This window comes from Apodemus sylvaticus, chromosome 10, assembly GCF_947179515.1.
Source record: "Apodemus sylvaticus chromosome 10, mApoSyl1.1, whole genome shotgun sequence".
Taxonomy (NCBI): domain Eukaryota; kingdom Metazoa; phylum Chordata; class Mammalia; order Rodentia; family Muridae; genus Apodemus; species Apodemus sylvaticus.
The window spans coordinates 35,445,055-35,461,910 of record NC_067481.1 but is presented as its reverse complement, the minus strand read 5'-3'; the positions used below and the strand labels follow the sequence as shown (position 1 = coordinate 35,461,910).

The 16,856-nt window shown below is 52.8% G+C and overlaps 1 protein-coding gene across 3 annotated transcripts in view; it reads left to right on the top strand.

The window, feature by feature from the left end:
* Cuedc1 (CUE domain containing 1) overlaps positions 1–16,856 on the top strand; it is a 92,838-nt gene that overhangs the window by 61,776 nt on the left and 14,206 nt on the right. For all 3 annotated transcript variants that reach the window (XM_052196195.1, XM_052196194.1, XM_052196196.1), the window contains exons 2-3: positions 8,247–8,871; positions 14,506–14,633. In XM_052196195.1, the coding sequence (XP_052052155.1) occupies positions 8,518–8,871; positions 14,506–14,633 (482 nt within the window). In that variant the 5' untranslated portion in view covers positions 8,247–8,517. The remainder of the gene's footprint in view (positions 1–8,246; positions 8,872–14,505; positions 14,634–16,856) is intronic.

Genomic DNA, 16,856 nt, shown 5'->3' with positions numbered 1-16,856 from the left:
TTAACTGCTGAGCCATCTCTACAGGACACGCCCCACCCCCTGTACTCCCCACTCCCCCGCCCCTTTCTTCTTACCCCCTCCAGCGCTTAGAAAAAATCCTCGTGTTTAACAGGTGAAAAAGAGATGACTAACAGAGAGGTAAGGGGCCAACCCTGGTCACACAACAGGGCGTGGCAACAGTGTTTTTCCCTCGGGTTGCCCGCCCCGCCCCCGCCCATGTCCAACCTGGCCTCTTGCTCCGTAGCTGCGCCAAGGTTAGAGACTGGGCACAGGTGTAGCTGCCCTGCAGCTCTGGGGGCTCTGGGACTGAGGCAGGCTTTGTTGTCGTCCCAGCAGCTGTGACCGTTGGGGCTGAGTATCCATTGAGCCGTTTCTGAGCCTTGGGCGGGAGCAGGAGGCTCGGCATTTAAAGGTCACCCGGCTTTTGAAGCTACAGCGACATTAATAGCTTGTGAAGAAAACAAGCCTGTGCAGGGGCCGGAGGACAAGGCGGCTCTGTCAGCGCTGCCCCTCCTCCCCAGGGTGCTTGGCCGCGCGCGCGCACACGCACACACATACAGGGTAGCTTCTGCCTCTTGTTCACCCACTTCCCTCTCCTCCCTTTCCAAGCCTCTTCACTTCTGAAGCCTTAGCCCTCGGCAGACTGCCCTGCACCCACCCCCACGGTGTCCGAGGTGACAATTGGATGAGGAGGCAGCTGCCGAGCCCAGCAGCTTCTCGGTTCACACCGCCTCACCCACTTAAGGTTTCCCGGGACTTAGCCACATGACCTCATTCTGACCCCTCCGGCCCTGGTATCCTGGAGTCTTGCTGAAGCAGTCAGCCTGGGCCCCCCTTCCCTTCCCGGTGGTCAGGGTACAGATGTCACCCTTCAGGTCTGATGGCTTGCCTCGAGGCTCTGCCACAGCACTGGCTGCACAGGGTTCCCAGTCCGGGTAGGCGCTGGAGGATAAAATGCTTTGGGTGGATTAATTCCATCTGCTGAGGAGTGTCTCTCCTGCCACCCCGATCCCCACCCCCACTCCTTTCTAAGATGCCTGTGCTATCCAGTGGCTCTTCTGTCCTCCAGTCAGTCCTGAGAGTGGGGGTGGGGCACAGCAAGGTCCTGGGAGGGCAGCTGCAAGCTTAGCCCTTTCCCAGGAGCCGCTGTGGCCTGGGCCCTGGGACACCACCTAGTGGCCTGGCCTGTTGGTGTCACTGGACTGTGCATGGCTCCTAGGCAAGAGTCCCTTAAGACTATTGCAGGTGGACCAGATGTTCCAAACGCGCTCCTCATTCTCGGACAGAGAGGAAGCCTGGGATAGATGGAGAGTGAGCTGATCTGGGATAGTTCCTCCCTTCCTTTCCAGAGCGAGAGAGAGCGAGAGAGAGAGAGAGAGAGAGAGAGAGAGAGCGAGAGAGAGAGAGAGAGAGAGAGAGAGAGAGAGAGAGAGAGAGAGAGAGAGAGAGAGAGCTGGCTCACAGCTTCATACCTCCTCCTGGGGTCTCAGGTTCTAACCCCCACATTTCTAGGTTGACCCTGTTCTGTTCTAGCTTGGGGAAAAATGCAGTCAAGTCAGTCAAGTCAGCAGTGGGAGAGGGACTGTCTCCTGACCTTCCTGACCCCTGGAGCTGACGGTGTCGCCATCAGAATTGCGTGCCAAGGAGAGAAGGCCCTGAAGACAGACAGAGAGAGCTTGTGGGGTCCAAGTGCCTGCTGAAGCACCCCGGCCTCAGTCACTCTGTCTGGGAAATGGGGTCACGGAGCCTCCTCCCTCTAGGCCTTGTAAGTTGCAGGGGAGTAGAAGAGCGGAGGAGAAAGCGCTTTAGATGGCCTGGCTTGGTGACCGTGTCCCTCCACTGGCTGCCTCTCTGCTTGTCCACCTAGCCAGCATGGGCTGACTGCACTGGGTACTTTGAGGACACTGGGGACTCCACACTGGATGGGGCAAATCTGTCCTTGAAAATGCTGATCTAGTGTGGAAGATGGTCACTGGCAAGTGCACTGTCTATGATGTTTGTGACAGAGGATAACAAAGCAGGGTAAAGGTCAAGGAAGGCAGGAAGACAGACTGAGTTGGCAGAGCAGGCCCCTGATAATGCAGCAGGGACCAGAAGGAAGGGAGAAAAGGTGCTGAGAGCGAGAGCCTGGGCCCGAAAGGAGAGCGTAGACTTGTTGGTAGAGGGATCTGCGCAAAATACTCAGGGTGGCCGGATGGCATGTGTCTACACGTGTCTACACGTGTCTCTGCAGGTGCACCTGTGGGCATACAGATGCCCCTTTGTCTTTCTCGTGTCCCGCTCTGGCTTTGAACTTGCTATGTAGCTGAGGATGACCTTGAAGCAATTGTTCCTCCTGCCTCCCTCTCCTGACTGTTGGGATTACAGCTGTGCGCCACCATGCCTGGCTTATGCAGTGTCATGGATTGAACCCAGGGCGTCCTGCATGTCACACAGGCACACGACTGACTGAGCCACATGCTTAGCTCCACACAGACACACTCGATGGCACAAATGCAAAGGGCCTTGTAGGCCACAGCGAAGCTCTGGGGTGTGGTCTAAGGACTAACAGCCAGGGACTTTGGAGGTAAGGAAAGACGTGTGGCCATAGCATGCAGTCCACAAGGAGGCAGGGAGGTAGCAGAGGGCAAGAAGCCACCAGGTCCCGAGGGACAGTGAAAACGGCAAGGAAGGTAGGGATTGATATGGGTTGAGTGGAGGGTATAACGGATACATCCCCCACCCCTCTCTTTCTTTTTTCTTTTTTTTTTTTTTTTTTTTTTTTGTTTTTCGAGACAGGGTTTCTCTCTGTAGCCCTGGCTGTCCTAGAACTCACTCTTTAGACCCCGAACTCAGAAATCCGACTGCTTCTGCCTCCTCAAGTGCTGGGATTAAAGGTGTGCACCACCACTGCCCGGTAAGGGATATGTTCTTAAAGATGATCTCAAGGCTTCAGCCTCAGCCATGAAGCTGATTGGGTATAGGTGGTGCATAGACAGGAGACACAGGCAGGAATGGACCAACCTACTCTGTCAGAGCTGCTGGTGGGCATCTGGGCATAGCTGTGGTATGGAGAGAATGGCTGGAGGAAACTCAAGAGCAGGAGTCAGCATGCAGCTGGCAGAAGATACTAAAGCCACAGGATTTCCTCAGGGGGTATAGCGTGAGGTACCGAGGCCTCAAACCAGGCCACCACAGCCTGTCCCAGCAGGGACTTCCTCCATCCTAGGAACCCATGTAAGTTCCACCTGAGCATCTCTCCCACATACACACTGCTTCTGCTAGAGAGCAAGATGAGGTTTGAAGTCCTGAAATCATTTTCCCAAGCCACACGGCCTTCGTCTTCCTAGGGTCACATGCGAGGCCCACCCCTCAGATTCCCAGGCTATCTGAACCCTAGTGCAGAGCTGGCCATCGTCTTCATGAACAGGCCTTCCTAAGGCAGGAGGCTGGCTGTTTTGACCTTGGGCAAGGCTGGCTGAGCCGCACTGGGGCAGCCTGCCCACCCACCTCCCTGGGCCGGGCTCCAAGTGACTCGGGCCTTGCAGCTCCTCAGACTCCGGTTGGAAGTTGGAAGCAGGCCGCTCTGGGCCTGGCTCTCCAGGCCCTGGGGGAGGACAGGTATGAAGTTTCTGCTTCCAGGTCCTGAGGTCACCCACACCCGTTTGCTCAGGGAGAGGTCTAACGGGCCCAGCAGGTTTGGTTCACCTCCTCTATCTCGGCTCATCAGGGATTACCTTCCTGATTTCCTGCCCATGTTAGCAGTGGGTTCAAAGAGGCGCCCTGCCCTCTTCAAGGTCACATAGCCAGGTCTGGGGCAGTGCCAGCAGGCCTCCCCACCCCTCCACCCCACCCCCGTTCTGTCTGGGTCATGTTTCCTTTGATGGAATGTCCTAAGCCCGGGCACACGTGGCTGCATTTCTCAGCCTCCTTGGCCCTCAGCCCCGCAAGCCTTACTTGGCATGTTAGCTCTCGGGAGGCAGGGATGCCGAGACAGTTTTTCTACCTACCCACTAGCTGTGTGGTTTTTGGACAAGTTATTGGACTTTTCTGAACCATTCCTACCGTTTATTACAAAGTGGAGATGGGCTGGAGAATTATAATAAAAATGAGGGGTGCTTTGGTAGAGGTGATAGGGGAAAGAGCCTCGTGTAAGTTCATATGCCCAGGTCATCTGCACGCCTCCTTTCTTTCATGCATTTTAAACCACTTTATTTATTTATTTATATTTATTTTGGAGCAGGGTTTGTTAGAAAAGGCAGTGTGACTTGGTGTGACTTCTTTTCCCTGCTGCTAGCATACCTCAGCCCTGGCCTCAGGCTGGTTCTAGCAAGGAACAGAAGGAACAATGGGAACCCCTACCTGATGCTAGTTACAGCAGCCTGGATGTCTCTGAGGCGTGCCTGTTCATCAGATCCGGTTTCCCCAGCTTCCTGTTTCTGAACTACTTTCTCCAAACCCACAGGGCTGCCTTGGCGGAAAGAGCTAGGCATTTCCACCGCTCACGCCATGTCCTTGAGCTCCTTTCTGCCTCTCCAACTGTTCTGATGTGGGGGCGCAGTTGCAGGGGCAGGTTTGGGTAGTCACCTGAACTGGGGTGTCTCCTGCTGCAGAGGCCTCAGGACCTGGCTTGTGCTGGGAGAATCCGTGTATCCTTTGGTGATCTGGAGGAATCCCTAGGTTGATAGCCAGGGTCTGGGAAAGAACCCCCGTAGCCTCCCTCTTTCCCTTCCTCGGCCCCACACTCCTGCCCCAGACTCACAGGCAGGCTGCGATACTCACACAGGCTGAGGGCCAGCTTGTTGCCTTTGCATGGAAACAGCAAAAACCCCTAGGAGCAGGGCCCTGGGAGACAAGGGAACAGGACCCCCCACAGAAGAATAAACAGTCAGTTCCAGAAGGCCTTCCAAGGGTGTCTCAACACTCAGAGACCCAGAACCCAAGGGACCTGTGAGAGGGGGTTCATGGGATAAATGGGAGCCCACTATTTTTCTTCTTTCTCCTCCTGGAGTTGCCCTTGGCAGAGCGACAAGCCTTGTCTCTAATCTTTCTGTCTGAATTACACTTGGGGCAGGGAGGTGGTGGCGTATTCTCAAGGGCCTTAACCAGAGCCTCTGACCCTATGTGTAATATCATCAGAGCTTGGCTTCTGGGGCCTGGTGGTCCAGAGGTTAGAGACTTGAGTGTAGGCCTCCGGAGTGGAGCACTCTTAACAGAATCACAGAATTGCCTCAGACTTCCTACTGCAGGGGTGGGCAGGAGGGGAGAGGAGGCCACATGCGTTTAGCAACCTTCTTGGACTCATTCTCACAACCAGATGCGTAGACTGATCATCGGAGCCACTCTTATTTCTCCTTGTGACATGACTTTGGCCTCCCTTGGCTGTGACTTGCTCCTCTGGGCAGGCAGGAAGTAGAGGGAGTGGGGTGGTAAATCCTGGTGCGTGTCACTCAGTCGACAAGCATGTAACGTGATGGGGTGCGTCTCTGTTCTGCTGTGGGACGACGCCCACGATGTGGCTTTAAGTAGATAAGTGTAATGGTACAGTAGAATTTATGGTTTAATTACATAGCAAAGTAAGCCCATGCACATGGCAGTATGTGCAAAGATCAGATAGATATCATACCTGCACAGGTATGGACACATGATCTTGAATGACTTCTCTCAGGGCAGGATGGGATTTCAGTGTCCATTAGCTATTCAAAACCCATATGCCTGTAATTTCCCACTTTCAAATCCAACCCATTAGGTGGGCACAGTGGTATATGATTATAATTTCAGCACTTGGATAGAGAAGGCAGGGAGATCAGGCGTTCAGGATCATCCTTAGCTGTAGTGAGTTCAAGGATAGCCTGGGCTACATGAGATCCTGACTTAAAAAACAAAAACGAAAATAAAAAAAACACCAGCAAGATGGCTCAGCAGGGTAAAGGTACTTCACTTACCAATAAGACTGGTGATTTGAGCCGGGTGGTGGTGGCACACGCCTGTGATCCCAGCACTCTGGGAGGCAGAGGTAGGCGGTTTTCTGAGTTCGAGGCCAGCCTGGTCTACAGAGTAAGTTCCAGGACAGCCAGGGCTACACAGAGAAACCCTGTCTCGAAAAAAAGTTCTAAAAGTCCAATCCAATCCAGTCCCCTGGAAATGGGCAGGCACTTAAGAATATTATGTCTGCCAGGTGGCGGCGGTGGCGTGGCACGTGCCTTTAGTTCCAGCACTTGGGAAGTAGAGGTAGGTGGTAGATCTCTGTGAGCTCAAGGCCAGCCTGGTCTATAGAGAGAGTTCTAGGACTGCCAGGGTTACATGAAGAAACCCTCTCTTGAAAAAACAACAAACAAACAAAAGAATGTTCATGTTCTTTTGAAGAAAGAGAGAAAGTTAGGGGCTCGGACCGCAGTGTCGTAGGTACTTGAAGCCTCTTCCTGAGTGTGAGATCTGACCTGAAGGTGTCTATCGTTGATAGCACTGATGGATCTCCCCTCCTGGGCAGGGTGGCCTCCCCACTACCACATCATCCCTGCCTCCCTCTGACCCTATCTTTTCCATCACGACAGTCAGTGCACAGCCTCTCTGAGTGTGACAAGGATTTGCTCACGAGACAGTTTCTCCATCCTAGACATTTCTCCATGGGAAGCCGTGGCTCCCATCCTAGAAAACAGAGACTAGGTTTGCATTTGGCTCTTCAGGCTTAAGAATGCCCTCAGAGGAGCTGCTTGTGCCAGTGTCGTGGTAAGGAGGCAGAGGACATGTGAGGTTGGGGACGGTGGGGCCTACCGGGTGATGGGGACAGTGAACCTCGCATTGTTCTACAAGTTGCTGTGCTGTGCTGACTCAGTCTTGGGATAAGATGGAGAAAGTCAGAGTCAGATTTTGTTTGTTTGTTGTCTAATGTGTATTGCTTTTCATTGCAGTGTGTGTGTGTGTGTGTGTTTGTGTGTGTGTGTGGACAATGTGTAGGAGTCAGTTGTCTCCCTCCGCCATGAGGATCCCAGGGATAAACCCTGATCATCGGCTTTGCGGCCAGCGCTCTTACCCGCTGAGCCATCCCACTGGCCGCAGGCTTTGGCTCTTTAAGACAAGTTCTCTAGCCCACGCTGACCCAAAACTTCAAGGACGACCTCAAACTCCTAATCCCCTGGTGTCTGCTTCCAGAGAGCTGGGAGTGCTGGCCTTCCACGCATGCCTCACCAGGTCAGGTTTTATTCTGTGGTGGGAATCAAAGCAAGGGCTTCATGTGTGTGAGGTAAACACTTCACCCAGCGAACTGCACCCCAGTCCCGGACAGAGTGCTTCCAGACACTGCGCTGTCTCCTTTGTCTACACTACCAGTGACATCACCTTGGTTACCATTTCCATGCCTGGCCCTGAGAGGGCTGGGTGGCCTTCTATGGTAGATTCCAGACCCTGATCACGTTTGATTTACAATCCCATCTGTGCACATCCTTGTGCTAGCCTTGGGGACCAGCTAGGTTAACTGTGGCAGGGAACTGGGTCTGAGATGAAACATGGAGAAGACAGGATTCCTCAGGACAGGTGTGAGAAACACAGCGTGGTGGTGTACGCCTGTAATCCCAGCCCTCGGAAGGCTGATTCAGGACTGTGGAAGGCTGAGGCAGGGGGATTAAGAGTTCAAGACAAGCCATGCAATGGTGGCACATACCTTTGATTCCCAGCACTCAGGAGGCAGAGGCAAATGAATCTCTGTAAGTTGGAGGCCAGCCTGGTCTACAGAGGGAGTTTAAGGACAGCCTCGGCTACACTTTGAGTTTGAAGTCAATGTGAGCTAGATGAGACCCTATCTCAAAACAACAACAATGAAAACAAAATAAAGAAAAATAAAAAGAATATATATGTATGCATGTGTATATATGCACATATGTATATATATGTATATTTACATATTAACATGCTTATCATGCACAAAGTTCCAGATTCTTTTTTTTTTTTTTTTTGGTTATTTTGGATTTGGTTTTTTCAAGACAGGGTTTTCTCTGTATAGCCCTGGCTGTCCTGGAACTCACTCTGTAGACCAGGGTGGCCTCGAACTCAGAAATCCGCCTGCCTCTGCCTCCCAGAGTGCTGGGATTACAGGCTGTGCTACCACCGCCCGGCTAAAGTTCCAGATTCCATCCCCAGCACCAAACTAGGGAGAACCGAGAGAAGCTAGATCTCTCTAGACTAGGTTGGGCTCACTCATTTCCAAACCACCACTAAAGAGTTCAGGTTAGTTTGCTTCATTCAGATCCTGACTCTGTCCCTCCTTTCAGGTGACACCATCAGTCCATCGCAGCCCCCTGTGCCAGGATGACTCGAGGATGTGGATGATCTGCAGTCCATCTAAAGGCTGGCTGAGGTCCGCATGCCGCCGCCACCCTGGTCCCTGTCCCCTAGCCCGGGCTGTGCATTCCAGCCAGGAGGAAGCACAGGAGTGAGTCTTCTGAGCCTGTGGAGCAAGCAAGTGGCCGACGACGACGGAGGGACCCAGGGCCAGCGGCTTCTCGGCTTGTTGGAAACATTCTTCCGCAGCGGTTCAGCAAGATGACCAGCCTGTTTCGCAGGAGCAGCAGCGGCAGCGGCGGCGGTGGCGGCGGCGGTGGGGCCACCGGGGCTCGCGGGGCGGGGACCGGGGCTGGGGATGGCAGCGCGGCCCCTCAGGAGCTCAACAACAGCCGGCCGGCCCGCCAGGTGCGCCGCCTTGAGTTCAACCAGGCCATGGACGACTTCAAGACTATGTTTCCTAACATGGACTACGACATCATTGAGTGTGTGCTGCGTGCCAACAGCGGCGCGGTGGATGCCACCATAGACCAGCTGTTACAGATGAACCTGGAGGCGGGTGGCGGCAGCACCTATGAGGACAGCTCGGACTCGGAGGACAGCATCCCACCAGAGGTAGAGGAGGGCAGGGACAGTTCACCACCTATAGTAGTCCAGCCTCTCTTAGCAGCTCTGGATTGCTACCAGCTACAGCCACACCAGAAAAGTGAGGGATGGAGATGGGTGGGGTGGGAGGGGTAGAGGGATGGGGGGAATAGCTGGCTTCTAACCAACAAGCATCTCCCCTTAGGAAACTTAAGATCAGGCAGTAACTAATATGATGGGTAGCATTCATGCACTCATTCAACAAACACCCAAGAAACAAGCACCTACTCAGTGGTATGCTAGGGATAGTACAAGACCCTGGCTAAAGTCATGAGAATTAAGGCTTATTTAAAATGCAGGTACATAAGCCCCACTCCAACATTCTGACCCCTTAGTTCTAAGCCTAAAGTTTCCAGTGTGTATTTTTTAAGAAAGACCTTTTGGTTTTTCAAGACAGGGTTTCACTGTGTAGCCCTGGCTATCCTGGAACTTGCTCTGTAGACCAGGCAGGCCTTGGACTCACCGAGATCTGTCTGCCTCTGCCTCCTGAGTGCTGGGGTTAAAGTTGTGTGCCACTGTTGTGGGCTGCCCTGGTGCTGTTTGTATTGTGGTGTTAATTCTGTTTCCTCAAGAGAGGCTGCCCTGATGAGGAATGGATCACGTATTCAGATGATCTCATGTGAGCCTTATTCTAACTGGTCACATTAAGGCTAGAGCCTGTGATTGGACAATGGAAGGGAAAGGTGGGGCTGGAGGTCTTAGGGAGTGGAAGAAGGAAGGGAAAGGATGGAGGAAGAGGAGGAGGAAGAAAGATGGAGCAGGACCACTTGGTCTGGACAAGCCACAAGTAACAAGGGAGCTCGTAATGGGGGAATAGATTAGTGTAGTGGTGGATCTGCCCAGCCTAGGCATACAGCTTATAAATATAAAAACTGGGTTGTGTGTTTTTTACATGGGCTTATTGAGGTTGGAGATTTCCTACAACATGCCACTATTCACAGTAGCTCTGAACAGCAGAGTATCACCTTAGCCAGCCAAACCAGACAGTGTTTTCGGAACTCACAGGCTAGCGTGGATTGCAGCCGTGAGTTAGACCAGAGTAGGAGAGACACGAGCAAAGGAGAGACATAGCCAGAGCAGAGAAAGGAGGTGACATGGCCCCAGGACCACCTGTCAGGAGTCCACAGAGGAGGCGAGAGACCAGTAAGGTTGGTCGTACTCTTCTTCTCCACTTAGAAGAGTGGGGGAGCACCCCTATGGATGGGGAGCCGGGGATGACTGCAGAGTGAAGAGGGTCTGGGAGGAGTATTTCAGAATTGTCAGCTCCAGCCTACAGACCCACGTAAACAGGAAGCCATTCCAAGGGTGGAGGGCACTGCCAGTCACAGTTAACAAGGCCACCACTTGTGGGGAGCTGGTTTTCTCCAATTGTACTCAAGAGTTCTGTGCCCAGCCAGCCTCCAACCTAGAAACACGTGCAGTTCTCAGGGCAGATGGGTGAGCTATGCAATCAGGGTAAGAGCCGTGGACGAGACAAGGACCCGCAGATAGGAACCAACTCCTGCTCTTTTCTCTGTAATCCTGAGGGTTCAACCCAAGGGTTCATACATGCCCTGCAATCCCTCTGTCTCGAGTCATACACCCCCAACCCTCTTTTTACATAGAATTTCCCTATGTGGAAAACAACAAACAAGCAAACAAACAAAAAACCAAAAAAAACACAGAGACTCATGCTTACTCTGTAGCTCAGGCAGACCTTGGACTTTCCATCCTCCTGCCTCAGTCCCTCAGGTAGCTGGGGTGACAAGCGTGCCTAGCCAGGCCCAGCTGAATTCCACTCTCTGCAGAGTCCAGCCTGTGCTGGGCATTTCCGCTGCTTCAGAAACACATCTCTTCTGTTTCTCAAACTCCATGAGAGTAGTCAGTCACCCTTGTTTACACGAGGACTCTGGACCAGGTTTTACTGCAGAGCCCGGCCCCCTTGGTCCTCCCCTCTTCCCCTCTTAGTGAGGGCTTCTAGGATTCTCTCTCCATGGAGAAGCTGTGTTGACAACAGTGACTTGTGCCAGCCTGGTGTTTTCTCTCCAAGCACATGGAGGTACAAGGGGAATGTTTGCAGTGAGTTTGCACTAGTGCATGCGTGTGCATATGTGTGTAAGCCAGAGACAAGTTTAGGGTGTTTTTCCCACGGAGCCAGCTACCTTGGTTTTAGGGGCAGAATCTCATGCTAATTAGCAAGGGTGACTAGCTAAGGTGCTGCAGGGATCATTACTGGCCACATCCCTGGACTGGCATCACTAGTGGGGACTAACAGCTTTTTTCTTTTCTTTTTTTTTTTTTTTTCTTTTTTCTTTTTTTTTTTTTTTTGGCTTTTTGGCTTTGTTTTTTTCTAGACAGGGTTTCTCTGTGTAGCCCTGGCTGTCCTGGAGCGCACTCTGTAGATCAGGTTGGCCTCGAACTCAGAAATCTGCCTGCCTCTGCCTCCCAGAATCCTGGGATTATAGGCGTGCGCCACCACCACTTGGCTTTTGTTTTTGTTTTTGTTTTGACTATCAGCTTTTTATACAGGTGCCATGTATTGAACCCAAGACCTTGTGTGGCAAACAGCGACTGAGCCATCTCCTCAGTCTCGTTGACAGTGTCTGCACAGCTTTCTGTCACCTCTTCCTCCATCAAACACCCCTTTGACCTGCCTGGATTAGTCAGTGGCGAGAACACTGGAAAATCCAGACTCTTCTTGTGGAAAGGAGGCGTGAGCTCATGTGCATGTGTGCGCATGTGGGTGCATTCTTACTGTGTGAGCCAGGACGGTCCCCACATGCTTTGCCTCTCTATGGTCCTGCTGGGCCTGACAGTCTGGCAGGCAGGGCGTTTCCTGCTTTGCCCACAGCGCCCGTGGCATCACAGACCTCTGCAAGGCTTCCTCAGCCCGGGCGCAGCCATCCTGTGCTGCACTTCTGCTCTCCAGCCGGCTGCTGTCCACGCCGAGCCCCTCCTGGGCCATCCTTGGCTCTCTCTCTCCCAACCCCCCCCCCCCCCCTTTGGAGGCCTGCCTGGGCCCATCAGCAGGCAGCTCCCCAGCCAGTGCGAAGCGCAAGCGGCAGAAAATTTATGAGGAACAATAAGAATGACAATGACTGCTGACTGGAAAAAGGCCCGGTCTCTAGAGGCCAACGGATGGTAGGCTGGCTCAAGGGCTATCCTTGTCACAGATAAATGGCCCAGAATCTGCCTCCCTCCCAGCCTCCAGAACACCTGGCCAGCACCCATCACCCAGTGAGTTAGGCTAGGACCACAGAACCTTTAGAGCCAGAAAAGCTCCTTGTGGCTAGAGATATGGGAGGTGGGCAGAACGATGCTGGGGTCCCTCTCTGGGACTACAGATTTTCCCTTCTGGTGCTGGCCTGCCTACCACCTGCCTCCTCCCCACGATCGATCAAGCATTCCTCTCTAGAGGCTGTTTGCTGCTCCAGGAAGCTGCTTTCTAGTGTACAAGCACAGGGCCGGCCTGCCTCCCTGGGCTCCTTGAGTCTTGGGGGGGGGCACACCACAGATCAGGAGAACCCCATGGAATTCTCCCTGTCACCAAGCCAGGCCTGGACCCCGTCCCTCAGAGCCAAGGGTTGTCAGAAATGGGGGTCTGTGGGCTGCGGGAGGAAGCAGCCAGTCTTCTGGGTACCTGAAGATCTTGCTGAGCACCTCCTGTATGAGACAACAGGGTGTCACCAGGAGCCCATTCCTCACACCATCCCCCACCCCGCATCCTTTCCCTTCCTGGTGGAATGTGGGGTGAGCAGTGCAGAGGCCTGACCAGCGAGGCGGCCTCATTCTTCTTCTACAGAAGCATCTGTTTAAATACTTTCTGCCTCACAGGAAAGAACACGCATTCCAGGGCGGGAGCCTCCTTGGGTCAGGCTGGCGTGCAGAGCTTTGCAGTGTGTGTGTGTGTGTGTGTGTGTGTGTGTGTGTGTGTGTGTGTGTGCTCACCGCCAGAGAGCCTCTGCAGCCTCCTCGTTCTGAGCGCAGCTGGGCTAGGGGCAGATATATCCATGGAATCTAGCCTGGTAGAAAGCAGAGACACAGCTTTAAGGGTGTCTTCCACAAACCCAGGGTTCAAGTGGGGCTGGGGACTTAGGGTCTGAGTCAGTCAGGGCCTCTGAGCCCTTCCCAGGTTCTTTGGTCTCTGAGAAAGTGGGAACAAAGCTGTGGGGGAGGGGTGGGTTGAGGTGTGTGCCGGGGATCTGCCCAGATGCCTCTTGGGGGCAGATTCATACACACCAGATCACAGGAATTTGGCTTCACCCTATCTTTGACCTTTCCCTGCCCTGCTTTCTCAGTGAAGAGAAAAGGGCCCAGAGGGACAGGAGGAAACTGGGTTGTTCACTCCAGCATCTTACTTAGCAGGCTGCCTGAGGGAAGGGCGTGACTGTGAAGCCCACGGTCCATGTTGAAGATTCCAATCTAGAGCCAGTGAGTGGTTTTGCCATGTTACTTAACCAGACCTCAGCCTCGCAGGGCCTGTTATCTGATTCTCAGCAGACAGGGCAGGAGGATCAGAAGTAGTATGTCCTGCGGTCCTTTGAGCTGTGACACGGCTGTTACCATCTTAGAACAGCTCTGACTTCCTATGCCAGCTCTTCAGCAAGCTTGGGCCTGTTCCCTCATGGAAGGCAGGGAGGGGCATTAGAGGGTCACCTGGGATCTTAGCCCCTCCCTCTCTCCTAGAGCCACCTCCCAACGGTATGCATTTTTGCTCCAGCTGCAGATTTTTGAGAGATGCTGGGGTATTCAAGAGGTTAGCTAACTCAGGGGCTCTGAGGAGCTTTCAGGGGGTTGTTACTCATGCTGGGCTGGGCCTTTTGGCGATCAACTGTTGGGGGGCTCCTACTTTGGGTGAGATCCCGTCATTGGTGTTCTCTCTCCCTCACATCTTCCCAAGAGAAGTAATGAGACAGGTTCAAGGCCAGCCAGGGCAACTTACTTTTCAGAATAAAAGTAAAAAGAACTGGCCTGTACCTCAGTGGTAGAGCTCTTGCATATATGTGTGTGAGACTCTGCGATCAATTCCAGGTACCACAAAACAAATTAAACACACTCAGGCCTTAATTCTCTCATCCATAAAATGGGCCTTCACTTGCCAGACTGGGGTTAAGAGATGGGGAAGTGAGCCGAAGGTGGGTGTGGGTGATGTCCTCGTCAGAGAAGAGTAGAGAGGGCCCGGGTCTCAGGTGTGTAGTCCAGGGAGGTTTCATAGTGTGTACACACCACGTGAGAGGTACCCAGATCCCTAAACCTCTTCCACAGGCCCCAGAGTCCCGGCACCTCCTCCCATCCCTGCCAACCCTTGCCGTCTCTCTCATCCACCCTGGGTTTGTTTTGCTGCTCTGGAGCACTGCTTGGGTAGACACAGCTGCCATGAGCAATCCTTTGAGGCAGTGCGTTGTCCTGTCTGCTAAGTATAACTGAGGGGTCCTGGTAGCCACGTCTTAGAGTTAATACATAAGGCTGGCATCGCCAGAGCTCCCAGCCGCAATGTGCAAAACTCCTTAGGACACGTTCTCGTGCATACTCGGTTTCATCCGAATGCCACTGAGGTTCAAGGGTGGGTTATTAAAATCCCAAACTAATAATTGTTACTATGACTCTTTGTTGTCTCTGACTTAGATCCTGGAAAGGAGTCTGGAGCCCGAGAGCTCTGAGGAAGAGCCCCCGCCTGTGTACTCACCGCCAGCGTACCACATGCACGTATTCGACAGGCCTTACCTGGCGGCTCCTCCAACTCCACCTCCCCGGTGAGAGGCCATTTTTTGTCTCAGAGGGCAGTGGGTAGAGACGGAGAGAGGAGTTGGGGTTGTATAAACTGCAGTGGGAAATTGACCGCCCCCTCCAGACATTATTCTACTAACTGCAGACTTGTACTTGTGGCAAGGGACATTCTCACAGGACACCTGAGAGAACTTTCAAAACTTCAACGCTGTGGGACCGGGGAAATGGCTCTCAGTAGGCAGAGAGCTTGTTGCACAAGCATGGGGGCCTGGGCTTGAATTCCTAGCCCTGTACATGACATGAAAAACTAGGCACAGCATGCTACATCTGTAGCAACAATAGCTGGAGTTGCAGAGACAGGCAGATCCCTGGCTGATTTAGCCAGTCAGTAAGTTCCAGGTTCAATGCAAAATGACCCTAAAAATAAAGAGAAAGGCTAGAAAGATGTCTGTCTCTAAAGTGCCTGCAGAGCAAACATGAGGACCCATGAGTTTGGAACCCACGTAAAACGTTGGCCGTAGCAGCATATGCCTATGAGATACAGTTAATTAAATATGGTACAGCCTCCGGGTTCTTGGAATGTGTAATCAAGGGAGAGGCAGGGTAGGAAGATGAGCTCATGAAATATTGTACTGACCCTTCCCTGCCCCCGGACACATTAGTAATTAATCACTATGCTGTCTCCTACTGAAGGGAGATGAACCTCAGAATCCCTCCCAACCCAGCACCCCCAGGTAGCCATCAGTCAGTCACCAGTGGGATGACTGTCACCCCTGAGCTAGTGATGTTGAGAGGATTTTTAAGCAATGTGAAGATGTGTCTTTTTTGGGATTAGTTTGATGACTGGAGACAGGAGAGTGGACAGCAAGGACCCCAGAGACTTGTCTCAGCTTTGAAACTCTTGTTATTTGGAAGCTTAAGATGAAGCTAGCACCGGTGGGGTCCGTTGTAAGATGAAGCTAGCGCCGGTGGGGTCTGTCATATGCACACAGTGCTTGCTTTCTGGATTCCACGTTTGGCAGACGCCTAGCTGTGGTTGCTTTGTCCTGGAGCTGCTGTTTGTTAGATGACATGCGTGGTGAGAGGAAATGATACAAGGGGGGCCTGCTACAGTGATCCCCCCAATTCTAGGGATATTTATTTATTTATTTATTTATTTATTTATTATATGTAAGTATGCTGTAGCTGTCTTTAGACACACCAGAAGAGGGTATCAGATTTCATTACGGATGGTTGTGAGCCACCATGTGGTTGCTGGGATTTGAACTCAGGACCTTTGGAAGAACAGTCAGTGCCCTTAACCTCTGAGTCATCTCACCAGTCCCCATCTAGACATCATAAGAGCCCCAGAACAGTGACAGTGGGGAACCTAGAGAGCCAGTAAGAGCAGCTGCCACTTGCCCAGCACCCTTCAAATGCCAGAGACGGCCATGGTCCTTTACGGCCATGGTCCTTTACTCGGCGACTTTAAGTGGTATGCAGTACAGTCACCCAGTTCATAGCCGACAAAGCTGAGCCTCAGAGGGTTACTGCTGTCCCCATGGTCAAGGCTGGGGTGTGAACCCAGGTCATCTGACTGGGTTTTCATAGCTATGTCCTCTCCTCCCTGATGAGGAATCAGACTGTAGCTTAGGGAGCTGAGAGGCTGGACAGTTAGCTGGGTGGGATGGAGGTCCCTCCACTGACTTCCAGGTCCAGGAGATGCAGGCTGGGGAGTGGGAGTTAGAGGCTTTGGTGAGACTGCCAGAGAGGTCACACCCGTGGCAGCTTACTGAGATCAGAGCTAAACGATTTTCCTTTGACTCCCCTACCCCCCCACCCCCCACTCAGACAAGGTTTCTTTGTACAGCCTTGCCTGTCCTAGAACTAGCTAAGTAGACCAGGCTGGCCCAGAACTCACAAAGATCCATCTGCCTCTGCCTCCTGACTGCCGGGATTAAAGCCACCACCAAGCTTGACTTCTGTGTCGTTGCTGTTTTAATCTTTGGCTTAGTCAGGGTTTCTGTTCCTACATCATGACCAAGAAGCAAGTTGGGAAGGAAAGGGTTTATTCAGCTTACACTTCCACACTGCTGTTCATCACTAAAAGAAGTCAGGACTGGAACTCAAGCAGGTCAGGAAGCAGGAGCTGGTGCAGAAGCTATGGGGAGATGTTCCATATTGGCTTGCTTCCCCTGGCTTGCTCAGCTTGCTTTCTTATAGAACCCAAGACTACCAGCCCAGAGATGGCACCACCCTTAAGGGGCCCT